The 14,864-nt window shown below is 43.2% G+C and overlaps 1 protein-coding gene across 1 annotated transcript in view; it reads left to right on the top strand.

Annotated features, from left to right (window-relative positions):
- LOC141218677 (uncharacterized) overlaps window positions 1-14,864 on the top strand; it is an 80,053-nt gene that overhangs the window by 43,291 nt on the left and 21,898 nt on the right. The window contains exons 2-5 of the mRNA XM_073665929.1: window positions 1,125-1,404; window positions 1,655-1,815; window positions 1,955-2,114; window positions 2,572-2,742. Coding sequence (XP_073522030.1) covers window positions 1,228-1,404; window positions 1,655-1,815; window positions 1,955-2,114; window positions 2,572-2,742 — 669 coding nt within the window. The 5' untranslated portion in view covers window positions 1,125-1,227. The remainder of the gene's footprint in view (window positions 1-1,124; window positions 1,405-1,654; window positions 1,816-1,954; window positions 2,115-2,571; window positions 2,743-14,864) is intronic.

Below are 14,864 nucleotides of genomic sequence, written 5' to 3'. Positions count from 1 at the left end.
GCTCAGTGTGAACCTGCTTTCATCTGTGAAGACCACAGGGCGCCAGTGGCGACTTTGCCAATCCTGGTGTTCTTTGGCAAATGCCAAGCGTCCTGCATGGTGTTGGGCTGTGAGCACAACCCCCATCTGTGGACATCGGGCCCTCATACCACCCTCATGGCGTCGGTTTCTAACCGTTTGTGCAGACACATGCAGATTTGTGGCCTGCTGGAGGTCATTTTGCAGGGCTCTGGCAGTGCTCCTCCTGTTCCTCCTTGCACAAAGGCGGAGGTAGCGGTCCTGCTGCTGGGTTGTTGCCCTCCTACGGCCCCCTCAGCGCCACCTGGTGTACTGGCCTGTCTCCTGGTAGCGCCTCTGGACACTACGCTGACAGACATAGAAAACCCTCTTGTCACTGCTCGCATTGATGTGCCATCCTGGATGAGCTGCACTACCTGAGCAACTTCTGTGGGTTGTAGAGTCCGTCTCATGCTACCACGAGTGTGAAAGCACAACCAACATTCAAAAGTGACCAAAACATCAGCCAGAAAGCATTGGTACTGAGATGTGGTCTGTGGTCCCCACCTGCAGAACCACTCCTTTATTGAGGGTGTCTTGATAATTGCCAATAATTTCCATCTATTGTCTATTCCATTTGCACAACAGCATGTGAAATTGATTGTCAATCAGTGTTGCTTCCTAAGTGGACAGTTTGATTTCACAGAAGTTTGATTTACTTGGAGTTATATTCTGCTGTTTAAGTGTTCCCTTTATTTTTTTGAGCAGTATATGTGTATATAATATATATATATATATGTTATAATATAAAATATATGCATGCATGTATGCTCTTGTATACATATATTGATGGCAGGGGCAGACATATCATTGCTGCACAGGGGCCTAATATAAGTGGGTCCCATTTCCACCTCTATAACAGGTTGAGTTGTGCATTATTGATGAGCTATTGGACTGCAGAGGGCCCTTTTCTTTCTGTGTCCGCCAGTGATTGATGGTATCACAGCGTGGATAGAATATCTTCCTGGTGTGAACATGAAGATGTAGCACTTTTGATGTGGACATGTTTGAGACACCACTACCTTTATTTGTCATTTTAATAACATTTTCTTTGTTCCTCATTGCAGATGACAAAATAAAACATCAAATGGGATTTCCTCTTTTCAGCTCATGACTGCTCGCAATAGTGAAACTTCCTTAAAGTCTACCCTTGTATAAGAAATATAAGGCATGAAGTCCATCTCATTGTCTATGGCTAAGGCCAACATCGTGTCTCTAGCCATGGTTTTCCTACAACTCTCAGCTTGTTTGGGACAGGATTATCCCTTCAGGAATCCCTCGCTGTCATGGGATGTACGTGTGAAGGACCTGATCGATCGGCTTAGCCTTGAAGAAATGGTGCTACAGGTAATGCTTCATGGTTCTGAGAACATACATTCTGAGCATGTTCTCCTTTTAATACCATTTAGTCCTATCAGAATCGGCGAATTACTGGCAGAACTGGAAACATTCTGTAGGCTTCCTGCTGTGATGGTGGAAGCGTCATGCAGCATTCTGGAGAGCCTTGTGTACTTTACACTACCATACATAACGCTGTATCTGGTTTTATTATTTATACTGTGGCAGGTATCATTTTAATTCCTTTGATCAATCACAGATGGCGAGGGGCGGTGCAATTAACAATGGTCCTGCTCCTGCTATCCCTACGTTGGGCATCAAGCCATATAACTGGAATACCGAATGTTTGAGGGGAGATGTCCAGGCACAAGGTTATGCCACTTCTTACCCTCAGGCTTTGGGTCTGGCTGCATCTTTCAGGTAATGTAAAAAAGAACACAGACCATATACACAGGTCACAATACAAATCTTCACATCCTGTCACTGTTGATCTGCTCTTATCTTTTGCTTTTGGGGTATTCTTCATGGCTTATGTCTCATACTGTGCTTTTTTCTGCAGCCCTGAATTGATATTGAAAGTGGCTAATGCCACAGCCACTGAAGTCAGAGCAAAACACAACTACTTCATGTCCATCGGGAACTATGATGACCACACTGGTCTCAGCTGCTTCAGTCCTGTGATCAATATTATGAGACATCCTCTATGGGGCAGGAATCAGGTAGGGAAGCGGATACACTATAAGGAGAAGAGAATTGGACACCTGCACATTACAGCTACAGGAGCTTTTTTCACATTTCATTACAACTGTAAATGCTGAAAAACATGTTCATAGAATTCTCTCTCCTCCACCAATTGAAGTCAGGCAGGTAACGTTTTCTTGGCTTTCGCCAAACACAACCTCGTCGATTATACTGCTATATAGAGAAGTGTGATTTGTCACATTTCCACTGCTCTAGAGTCCAGTACTGGCAGCTTCATAACACCCTGTCTGACACTTAGCATTGTGCTTGGTGATGTAAGGCTTGCAGCCTGCTGCTCGTCCATGGAAATCCTTGTCATGAATCTCCCACTGCACAGTTTTTGTGCTGATGGTAATGCCAAAGGATGCCCCTTCTAGCAGCGCTGTATAAGCAATGTGTTTTCAACTATTACATCTTGTAAGGTTTTATCTGCAGGAAACTTATGGTGAAGATCCTTACCTTAGTGGACTTCTGGCCACAGCTTTTGTGAAAGGACTACAGGGAGACCATCCTCGTTATATCAAAGCCAATGCTGGCTGCAAACACTTTGACGCCCACGGTGGTCCTGAAAATATTCCTGTTTCCAGGTTTAGCTTTGATGCCAAGGTACTGCAGTCTGTAAACTGGCTTATGGATTTTATTTTATGTATCAATGATTGGTGCTAATATATTAAGTCCAAAACTAGCTTGTTGATAATTTCCACTTATGTTAACATTTTAGTTCCAGGTATCTCATGCATCAAAACCTGGGATGTAAAACTCAAATACACAGAGGGCCAAAATTAAAAGCTGGGACAAAGCCGTGGGTCAACCTTGATATTTATTAAGGAAAAAGTTCCTTAATTGTAGACTTTTTTTATCTTCAAATATTACAACTAATTTACATATGTAATAGCAAAGGATAAAAAAAACTTAAATAATTCAGATAATAAAGTAAAATGCAAACAAAGTGCCCCCAAACACAGCATGATACCCACACAGTACCCTCCACACGCACGGTATGATGACCTCATCACAGTATGATTCTCCAATTGTAATCCCCACACAGTCCTCCATACATCATAATGGCCACAAAAGTGTTTCATTCAGTATAATGGGCCCCACATAGTCCCTCATACAGTTTAACAGGGCCCTGGATTGCTTTCCATACAGTATAATGGCCCCACATAGTGCTCCATACAGTATAATGGCCACAAAAAGTGCTCCATACAGTATAATGGGCTCCACATAGTCCTCCATACAATATAATGGGCTCCACATAGTCCTCCATACAGAATAATGGGCCCCACATAGTCCTCCATACAGTATAATGGGCTCCACATAGTCCTCCATACAATATAATGGGCTCCACATAGTCCTCCATACAGTATAATGGGCTCCACATAGTGCTCCTTACAGTATAATTAGCTCACATAAATAAATACTCACCAGCTCTGCCCATTCCTCAGCTGCTCCGGTCTCTTCATGGTGTTTTCAGATCCTCTGCACATCTCAGTATAGCGTGGTGCACTATATTGACGTCATTGCGTGCGCTGTGCTAAGGCGTCAGATGTAGAGGATGCAGAGGGGAAATGATGGGAGAGGGACCATCAGCTGATGCTCTCTCCTCCATCATTGCTTTCAACTGTATCAGAGATGCCGATTATAGTTGAAAGTGCAATGCCGGGCGGAGGGCTCGCCCTGCGTTGCGGGCCAAATATATTCGGGGGACCCGTCTGGCGTTGTGGGCCAAATATATTTGGGGGACCTGCCCGGCGTTGCGGGCCAAATATACTCACCCCGCAGGCCAGATTTGGCCTGCGGGCCAGAGTTTAACATACAGGTGCTTCTCACAAAATTAGAATATAATCAAAAAGTTAATTTATTTCAGTTCTTGATGTTGTTGAGATCCTCTAGAATATACCATTCTGTAGAAGTAAAAAAATGTTTTTTTCAATCAGAGAGCAACATGTTATAATAAACTGTTTCCACTTTAATAGAAATTTGCCAGCTTGCTGTTCCTTGTTACTGAGGGCATCTAGTTGTTCTACTCCAAAAAACTGTTTTATTTGGATTGTCAACTCTGCTATGGGGGGAATGTTAGGGTCTAGCCAATTTTTGAGTACCTTTTTTTTTGCCAAGAAGAGTAGAGTGTGGGGCAGTTTTGGGGGGCCTCCTATCTTTTTGTTAGGATTCTCTGGGTTACTCCAATAATGTAGTAGGGCTAAGTATAGAGAGAGGGTGTACCCTGGATCCCATATAGTGTGAATCAAATCTGAGACCTGATCCCAATATACTGTTGATTCGGTGCAGGACCATAGACCATTCATGAGGTCAGAGTATGGATGATGGCACTTAGGGCATGCAGCTAGTCTATTTGATAATGGATCTTTTTTCAGTATATTAAAGGCATAGATGGCCCCATGTATTATTTTATATTGAGTTTCTCTCCATGTTTCACTTATGATGTATTTCCTAAATACCTTCCAACCTAATCTGATCTTAATGGAAATTTCCACGTCTTCCAATTATTGCTTCCAATATTTAAAGAAAAGGTCTGGGTGTACCCCTAACAAATTAGATTTCATAACCGAATAGAGATATTGAGGGGGTAACTATTGGAGATAGAATGACATCCAATTAGTTCTGGGACGTCTCATAAGTAGTGTTGAGCATTCCGATACTGAAATATCGGGTATCGACCGATATTCGCGGTATCGGAGTTCCGATACTGAGTTCCGATACTTTTAGAATATCGAATACCGGAATCGGAAGTTCCCATAATGCTTGCGATCTACAGTGTCTCTGAAGGATGACAATGACAAGCTGGATGGCAGCGCTCAGCTTACTGTACTTGTCATTTAGTGTTAAAGGATTTATTAAAAAAAATAATAGTGTTTTCATGCACGGTCTCTTTAAAAAAGCTGGCTGGCAATTCAGCAGCGGCATACACCGGTACCCGACAATTTACAACAGAAAGAATAGAGCATCACACATAGATTAGATAGATAGAAACCTGTCATTCACATATATAAGAAATACAGTGACAGTGTTGATTACTGTACTTGTCATTTAGTGTTAAAATAAAGGATTTATTTAAAAAAAAATTGGCGTGGGGTTCCCCGTAATTTTAGGCTCTAGCAGACGTTAAGCAGACGGCTGGGGCAGATGTTTGAAGCCTGGGAAGGGGGTAATACCCACTGAGCTTCCCAGGCTACTAATATCAGCCCCCAGCCCTTACTAGCTATTAAAATGGGGGACCCCCCCAAAAAAATGACGTGGGGTCCCCCCTATTTTAATAGCTAGCAAAGGCTAGGCAGACAGCTGGGGGCTGATATTAATAGCCCAGGAAGGGTGCCATGAATACTGGCCCCCTCCCAGGCTAGAAACACCAGCCGTCAGCCGCCCCAGAAATGCCGCATCCATAGGATGCGCCAATTCTGGCACTTAGCCTCGCTCTTCCCACTGCCCTGTAGCGGTGGCAGTGGGGTAATAGGGCTGGGGCTGATGTCAGCTTATAATGCCAGCTGACATCAAGCCCAGGTTAGTAATGGAGAGGCGTCTATAAGACACCCCCATTACTAACCCCATAGTCAAAGTTAAAAAAAAAAACACAAACACCCAGAATAAAGTCCTTTAATTGAAATAAACACACAATTTTTTAATGTTCTAAATTAAACCATACTTTCCATCACGCCCATTCCAGCTGAAGCCAATGTCTTCTGCAATAAAAGTAAAATAATAAAGCAACATCATCCTCACCTTTCCATGGTTCCCACGACAGCTTCAGCTCTGCTACATTGACATGACAGGCTGGATCGCAACAGATTGCTGCCATCCAGCTTGCCATGCCGCAGAGACTGAGAAGCGCAGCCATGCTTGCGCTCCTCAGTGTCTCGCTGTGACGGCATCCAGATGAGCCGAGTTCATGTCCAATGAACTCAGCTCACCTCATGCACGTCACTGACAGCGTGGGAAAATTTTCCTGCCGTTCAGCGCTTGAGCAGGAGAATTTTCCCACGCTGTCAGTGACGTGCATGAGGTGAGCTCATGCACGTCACTGACAGCGTGGGAAAATTCTCCTGCGCTCAGCGCTTGAGCAGGAGAATTTTCCCAAGCTGTCAGTGACGTGCATGAGGTGAGCTGAGTTCATTGGACATGAACTCGGCTCATCTGGATGCCGTCACAGCCAGACACTGAGGAGCGCCAGCATGCCTGCGCTTCTCAGTCTCTGCTGCATGGCAAGCTGGATGGCAGCTTTCGGCTGCGATCCAGCCTGTCATGTGAATGTAGCAGAGCTGGAGCCGTCGTGGGAACCATGGAAAGGTAAGGATGAGGTTGCTTTATTATTTTACTTTTATTGCAGGAGATCGTTGGCTTCAGCTGGAATGGGCGTGATGGTAAGTATGGTTTAATTTAGAACAATAAAGAATTGTGTCTTTATTTCAATTAAAGGACTTTATTCTGGGTGTTTGTGTTTTTTTTTTAACTTTGACTATGGGGTTAGTAATGGGGGTGTCTTATAGGCGCCTCTCCATTACTAACCTGGGCTTGATGTCAGCTGGCATTATAAGCTGACATCAACCCCAGCCCTATTACCCCACTGCCACCGCTACAGGGCAGTGAGAAGAGCAAGGCTAAGTGCCAGAATTGGCACATCCTATGGATGCGCCATTTCTGGGGCGGCTGACGGCTGGTGTTTCTAGCCTGGGAGGGGGCCAATATTCATGGCACCCTTCCTGGGCTATTAATATCAGCCCCCAGCTGTCTGCCTAGCCTTTGCTAGCTATTAAAATAGGGGGGACCCCACGTCATTTTTTTGGGGGTCCCCCATTTTAATAGCTAGTAAAGGCTAGGTATTCAGCTGGGGGCTGATATTAGTAGCCTGGGAAGCTCCGTGGGTATTACCCCCTTCCCAGGCTTCAAACATCTGCCCCAGCTGTCTGCTTAACCTCCGCTAGAGCCTAAAATTACGGGGAACCCCACGCCAATTTTTTTTTTAATAAATCCTTTATTTTAACACTAAATGACAAGTACAGTAATCAACACTGTCACTGTACTTATTATATATGTGACTGACATGTTTCTATCTATCTAATCTATGTGTGATTCTCTATTCTTTCTATTCTAAATTGTCGGGTACCGCTGCTGAATTGCCGGCTGGCTTTTTTAAAGAGACGGTGCATGAAAACACTGTTATTTTTTTTAATAAATCCTTTACACTAAATGACAAGTACAGTAAGCAACACTGTCACTGTACTTCATATATGTGACTGACATGTTTCTATCTATGTAATCTATGTGTGATGCTCTATTCTTTCTGTTGTAAATTGTCGGGTACCGGTGTATGCTGCTGCTGAATTGCCTTCTTTTCATGTCATTCTACATTATTCTTAGTTGCTTTCCTTCATGTAGAATTAACCTACAAGGAAAGAAAGGGTTTATTTTTATTCCGATATTTGTGTCCCATTGACTTGCATTGGTTTCCGGTATCGGAATCGGCGATATCCGATACTTTTTGGGTATCGGTCCGATCCAATCCGATCCGATATTTCCCGATATCGGAAGGTATCGCTCAACACTACTCATAAGTAACATCCCTTAAGTTTGACATAACGGAAAGTCTGATTTGTTCATATTAGAAGCCATGTTGGAGAGGTAGTTTATATTTTCCCATACATTCTGGATATGTCAACCATCTCTGATCGGTAGGGTGGAGGAGATGAGATATGTTATCTATACCAGCCTGTTGCCACTTAGAAAATAATTTGTTTTCAATGCCCTGTGGAAATTCTGGATTCCGCCATAGCGGCAGGTGCTTAGAAATTCTGAAAGAAAGGCCATATTTTTTCCTAACTGCCTTCCAAGCGGAAATGGTGTCTTTAAAAGTTACTGATCTTTTGATTGCTAGGGGTAGGGAAGTATATCTAGAGTGTAGAAGTGCAATCAAATTGAATGGGTAAGCATAATCTGATTCCAACGTATAGTCAGAGTATGTATGTCTTTTGTGGAGCCAGTCTATTAAGTAGTGAAAGAGGCAGATGAGGTTATAATTCCTGACGCTTGAAAAATTAATGCCACCATCATCTTTGACATAAGTTTGTCTAGATTAATCCTAGGACGTTTTCTCTTCCAGATGAAATGACTGAAGGCCCTATTGAGTGTAGTTATGTCAGAGGGATTTACTGATCATCTTGACCAAATGTGCCCTACCCAAGAAAGACAAGGGCAGATCCTGCCATGACTTTAATTATAATAATATAATAATAATAATAATAATAGTTTATTTTTATAGCGCCAACATATTCCGCAGCACTTTACAAATTTTAGGGGGGACTTATACAGACAATACAGAATAAGCATATCTCATATCGAAAGGAGTGAGGGCCCTGCTCGCGAGCTTACAGTCTATGATTAGTAATTGATTAGTAATTTTTTTTATGAGGGGGGGATAATTTAACTTGTACAAAGAGGATGGTGAGCGACCTTTTTTGATACCCAAATAAGTGATATAAAGGGGAGCTATAGTTATATCGTTGAAAGATCCTCTTGGGTAAAGTTTTATTCCTTTTTCAGTTAATGGTAGTAATTCACATTTTTTAGCATTTATTTTAAACCCAGAGTAAGCAACGAAATTTTTAAGCAGATCCATTACTAGAGGTAAATGCAGGTAAATATTGTCTGCAAAAAATGCCGCCTGAATTGATTTCTTAGTAAATTGGATGCCTGAAAAGGTTTTTGGGTCCGACAGAATACGAATTAAGGGTTCTAGTGCTATGTTAAAAAGTAGGAGGGACAAAGGACACCCTTGTCTCGTTCCCTTCTCTAGGGGGAAGGGAGTGGACAGAAAACCCGGGGTATATACCTGAGCTTTTGGAGACCTATAGAAATTGCATATATAGTTATAGAAGGGGCCTGTCAACAACATCTTAGTTAAGACCTTGTACAACCAATCCCAATTAATATTGTCAAAGGCCTTTTCGACGTCTAAGGAGACAATCGCCGGGGAACGTTTTAAATTCGGTGTAGACTGGATTTTATCCAGCGCCAACAGTACCTTTCTAATATTTAGCGTGGCCGAGCAACCTTTAATAAAACCTGCTTGTACAGGGGATATAAGGTGAGGTAAAATGGAGGCCAGTCTGTCAGCCATTATTTTGGACATTATCTTAATGTCAGTATTTATGAGGGAAATTGGTCTGTATGAACTGCGGGATAATGGCTCTTTGTCTGGTTTTAGTAACAATTTAACGTAAGCCATATTTGCGGAAGGGAAAATGGGATCGCCTTGAGTTATTTTATTAAAGATCGATTCTAATAACTTGGAAACCTCTTCCCTTAAAGAAATCAGATGTGTATCCATCTGGGCCAGGGGCTTTATTTCGTTTCAAATTTTTAATTGTATTAGTAATCTCTTCCAATGAGAGAGGTTTATTTAATATAGATTTTTGCTCCACTGAAAATAAAGGTAGTTTGACCCTATCGGAGAGGGGCATGATTTGTTTCCGATTTTTATATAAGTCCTTATAAAATGAGCCTAGGATCTCATTAATTGATTTAGGATTCGGGTGGATTTCCCCGTTGGTATTTCTTAGTTGGAAAATTCCCTGTGGCTTTTTAAGATCTTTTTCCCAATTGGCCATCATCCTCCCTGATTTGTTACCAAACCTATAACAATATGCTTCTGTTTGGGATAGGTGGAATTTTTCTCTCATATCTACGTATTGTTTTAATTCTGAACGTTTTTGAGACCAAAGTGTTTTATTTAAAGGGGAAGGGTCAAGTAGAAATGTAGTGTAGGCTTGTTTCAGTTCAGAGGATAGTTCACCATATCTTCTCATAACTTTTTTTTTTTGTGAGAGAACGTATACGCCAAAATTTTCCCCCTACTTGGCTGATTCGCATAGTAGTGTGGTATCATTTTGGTGTGCCGAGTTATGCAACAAGAATTCCTGCCACCATAATTTGAGAGAGGAAATAAATTAATATGGGAATCTCCATAAGAAATCAGAGCCCCGAAGAAATTTCTTTGATAGTTCCAAATTTATTGGAGCATGGTCTGAAATAACAATATTATCAATGTGTACAGTAATCAATTTAGCTAACAGGGAGGGGGAGATAAAAATATAGTCCATTCGAGACCAAGAGACGTTGGCGTGTGAGAAATGTGTGAATTCCCTATTACTAGGGTTCAGGAATCTCCACGAGTCGATTACTTGGCAGGTAGACATAAGAGGTGCTAGCGCATTATACATTATAGATAGAGAAGGTTCCACAAGATGTGGTTAATGTTAAGTGTAGCAATCTTCCCTCTCCATCTTGTTGTTGACTTATGATCTGGTGTGTAAATTGTTTATTGATAAGGATTAAGACCCCAGCTTTTCTATCCACAGACAATGAGCCATAAACTCCACCCACCCATAATTTTTTCATCCGGGGGAAGTTTGCATCCGGGAGATGTCTCCTGTTAGAAGGGCTATGTCGGGTTTTAAATGTTTAAGGACTTTCATGCATTTCTGGGGAGTTCTCAAACCTTTAACATTCAATGACACTATAAACATTCAGGGACTGTAAGAATAAACATAACTGGTAAAATACTTACAAGACAATGATGACATGTAACTAAATTATATAATAAGGAGCAATACTTGAACATGTAAAACAAACTTAAGTAACAATTAACCAAATTTTTAGAAAACAACTGTCCTAGCAAGAGCGTAGACACTTTGTATCAGCTCATAGGGAAACCTTTGCCCTGGGCTTCAATTCTGCCCGACCATGTGTGTAAAACTACAATTTACAATTTAACCCCCTTTTTCTATGTTATTTTTCATCAAAATTCTTCTTCCATTTTGATCACTTATTGATTCCATTCTCCCTTCCCACCTCACCCATGGAATATAATAACTTTAGTCAAAATTGTAAAAGTCCGAGTGGGTAGAAGGACGGAAGCAACTGCCTCCATACTACCTTTCCTCCAGCACCTCCAGGTGTATAAAAGGAGAAGCTCACTGAATCAACGATTGTTAAACTCTGGCCTCCTTTGTCTCCTCGCCTCGTAGATCCCTTAGGGGACCGCGAGCAAGAAGGAGTTTCATCCTGGTGGAACCATTCCGGGCTGGCCCTCGGGCGCAGGAGACTGTTGACAAGTTTCTGCTTTAACAGGTGAAATAAATTCCCGGAAAGAGTCATCTGTGTCCTTCAAGCGTAAAATAGCTGGGTAGCGGAGTTGAAGCGAATTTTTTCCTTGTGAAGTTTGGTGCATATAGAGCTGAAGGTCTTCCTTTTCCTGGTTACTTCGATGGAGTAGTCTTCAAAAAGCAAGATTTTATGGCCTTGAATGATCAATGGGTGGTTTAATTGTTTGAATGCTAGGATAATGTCCGCTTTATCATTTGAAGTCCAGAAATTTCATGATGACCTGTCTTGGCCTGGTTGTACCCTGGGTCCCAGAGGTAGCGGGTGGAGAACCAATTCTGTGAACCCTTTCCACCTTTTTACCTTCGGGTAGTTTTAGGGCTCTTGGTATTTCATTTTCACATAGAGGTTTCATGAACGATGGCAGATATTTTGGAATGGTCCTCTTTTGAATCATCCTCGATGTTAGATATTCGTGATTCTAATTCGGTAAGCTGTTCGGCTTGTTCATCCTGTCTGGCTTGTAGATCCTGCAGGGCAGTGTTTAGTGTGGATTGTATTATGGTTTTGATTTTGGGTAATAGCTTAGCCGTGACCTCAGACGCTAGTTCTGAAGGGTCCATTTGTGTCTCCCCTTTTCTTGAAGTAGAATTGCAGGGCACTTTGGGGGGTTGACGCAATTCCTCTCCACCTTCAGATTGGGCGGGATGTTCCTCTTGGTCAAGAGTAGGAGCCATTTTAGGAAGATTGGAGATGTCAGTGTGGCTGGAAAAGGTAGATTGTTTCTGCCCGCTACGGAGGAGGTAGAGGTCCATATAGGCCAATGATATTACTTAGAGATAGCCTTCGGAGATCACTAAGCTGCCAGAATCAAGAATCAGGAGACTTGAATAGATGTACGGGGGGGGGGTGAGCATGAACCAGTTGATCAGAGCTCACATGGTCGGCGCCTGAACCGGAAGACTCACAGATTCATAGTTTGTAGATTGTAGCTACTGCATGGTAAGAAATGGAGAAATCACCAGAGCAAATTATCTACTGACCAGTAATAGATTGCGTATGCGGGGCCAGGGCTGGTTATTAAATGGTCATAGAGAATTGGATGATATAACAAGGATAGTTAGTGAATGAACAATAACTGTAATAAATTTGGGCTGTAATTTCCTTGTGGTCCACAAGATGGCGTTTGAAGTAGATAATGAAAAGTTGCTGTTTTGCTACAAATGTCCACTGGATGGAGTTAAAGTGTAAAATTAGAAATGGCTTTTCAGTTATAGATAATCCACTGTTTTCTTATATGTTGCTCCTTTTATTCCTTGTTAATAATAATAAAAAGTTCACGCTGGGGACTTCAAATGTCAAAAGAGATTTTTGTCACTTGCTATGCTTCAGCAGAATGACAGGTGACTCTTTATGGGATTAGAGATCTGTGGCTCGCAATGGGTGTTAGATAGAGAGACAGAGGAAGAGAGATGTGTTTTATCCTTTTTGATTAAACTTAGTAGAGATGCTATTTGAAGCTCCTGCTTCAGTGTCTCTGTATGAGTGGCGCAGGGTTGGCAAGATGGCGGCTGTTCTTGTGGCGGGAAAACCTTCGGCGGCAGGGACAGGGCGGCCGAGGCGGCTCAAGCAGGACTCACCGTGCCATGGGCTCGGCGCCTCTCCGAACCGCAGCGGCACTCCTCCAGAGAAGACCGCAGTCCCACCAGCAGCAGCGCAACAGTCGGCGAGCACAGAGCCCAGGCCGGTAAGCTCCTTGTACCTGTGTCCGCAACTGGCCCGCCTCTCTTCTGCACCCGTACCTGGATCTCCGCTGCTACCAGTCTCCTCGGCACGTAGGTGGCGGTGTCTCACACCGTGTGTCTCTCCACCGCCGTCCCAGTCTGCATGCAGCCGCAGGTGATCCAGATTGGGTCCCCCGCAGCCCGTCTCAGGCGCTCCTCTGTCGTCCCAGCAGGACACGTCACGAATCCCACAGAGAGGAGAGGCCACGGCTTCGGGCTTCCAGGTAGGCCCGGATTCACTGGGTAGTGAGGCGGCCTCCTTTATACACCGGTCTGTAACCGAGGGGTCCAGGGACCTCTCCTGCGACCATGGACAGTTGAAAGGGGGGGGGAGCCTTTTCAGGGGCTAAATTCAGCCAATTTCCGTAATACTGTTGTTTTTAAACCAGGTATTGGTACTTTTGGCAGTGTGTCCTGTTGGAGAATGAAATTTCCATCTCCAAAAAGCTTGGCAGAGGGAAGCATGAAGTGCTCTAAAATTTCCTGGTAGACGGCTGCACTGACTTTGGTCTTGATAAAACACAGTGGACCTACACCAGCAGATGACATGGCTCCCCAAACCATCACTGATTGTGGAAACTTCACACTAGACCTCAAGCAGCTTGGATTGTGTGCCTCTCCACTCTTCCTCCAGACTCTCGGACCTGGATTTCCAAATGAAATGCAAAATTTACTTTCATTGGAAAACAACACAGACAACTGAGCATCAGTCCAGGTCTTTTTCTCCATGGCCCAGGTAAGACGCTTCTGGCGTTGTCTATTGGTCATGAGTGGCTTGACACAAGGAATGCGGCACTTGTAACCCATGGCCTGGATACGTCTGTGGGTGGTGGCTCTTGGAGCAATGACTCCAGCAGCAGTCCACTCCTTGTGAATCTCCCCCAAATTTTTGAATGGCCTTTCCTTAACAATCTTTTCAAGGCTGTAGTTATCCCGGTTGCTCGTGCACCTTTTTCTACCACACTTTTTCCTTCCACTCAACTTTCCAATAGTATGCTAGGATACAGCACTGTGTGAACAGCCAGCTTCTTTAGCAATGACTTTTGTGGCTTACGCTCCTTGTGGAGTATGTCAATGACTGCCTTCTGGTCATCTGTCAAGTCAGCAGTCTTCCCCATGATTGTGGAGGCTACTGAAACAGACTAAGGGACCTTTTGAAACGCATAGGAAGCCCTGTGTGTTTTCATTGGCTGTAAGCCATAATCATCAACATTAACAGAAATAAACACTTGAAATAGATCACTCTGTTTGTAATGACTCTATGTAATATATGAGTTTTGCTTTTTGTATTGAAGAACTGAAATAAATTAACTTTTTGATGGTATTCTAATTTTGTGAGAAGCACCTGTATGTGATCTAGACTATGGGCGCACAACCTGAGGCTCTGTGGCCACATGTGGGTTTCCATGCCCTAGACTACGTCTTTCTGCCTGCCATAAAGGGGTTGTCCACTACTCTGACAACCACTTCTGAATCCCTATGTTTCCCCCTTGTAAAATAATAACATTTATATTCATCTCCAATTCCGGTCCCGTTTAAAGCGTTGTCGGCACTGGCTCTCCCAGGGATCGCGTGACATTGCGACTTCACTTGCATCCAAAGGTGGGGAATCACATACATCTGAAGGATGTAAGAGTCCAGCACTGATTGGCCTCAGGGATTACGTGACATAACAATGTCACTCGATCGCCAGGGCTTGCATCAGGGCCAGCATCGGAGATGAGTAAAAGTGTTGTTATTTTACAAGGGGGACACATAGAGATTCAGAAAGGGTTGTCCGAGTAGTGGAAAATGCCTTTAACTAGACATATACGGCCGAAAATTTTA

This window comes from Phyllobates terribilis, unplaced genomic scaffold (assembly GCF_046119375.1).
Source record: "Phyllobates terribilis strain yellow unplaced genomic scaffold, ASM4611937v1 Scaffold_2__4_contigs__length_985480577, whole genome shotgun sequence".
NCBI lineage: Eukaryota > Metazoa > Chordata > Amphibia > Anura > Dendrobatidae > Phyllobates > Phyllobates terribilis.
This window is presented reverse-complemented; position numbering and strand designations above follow the sequence as displayed.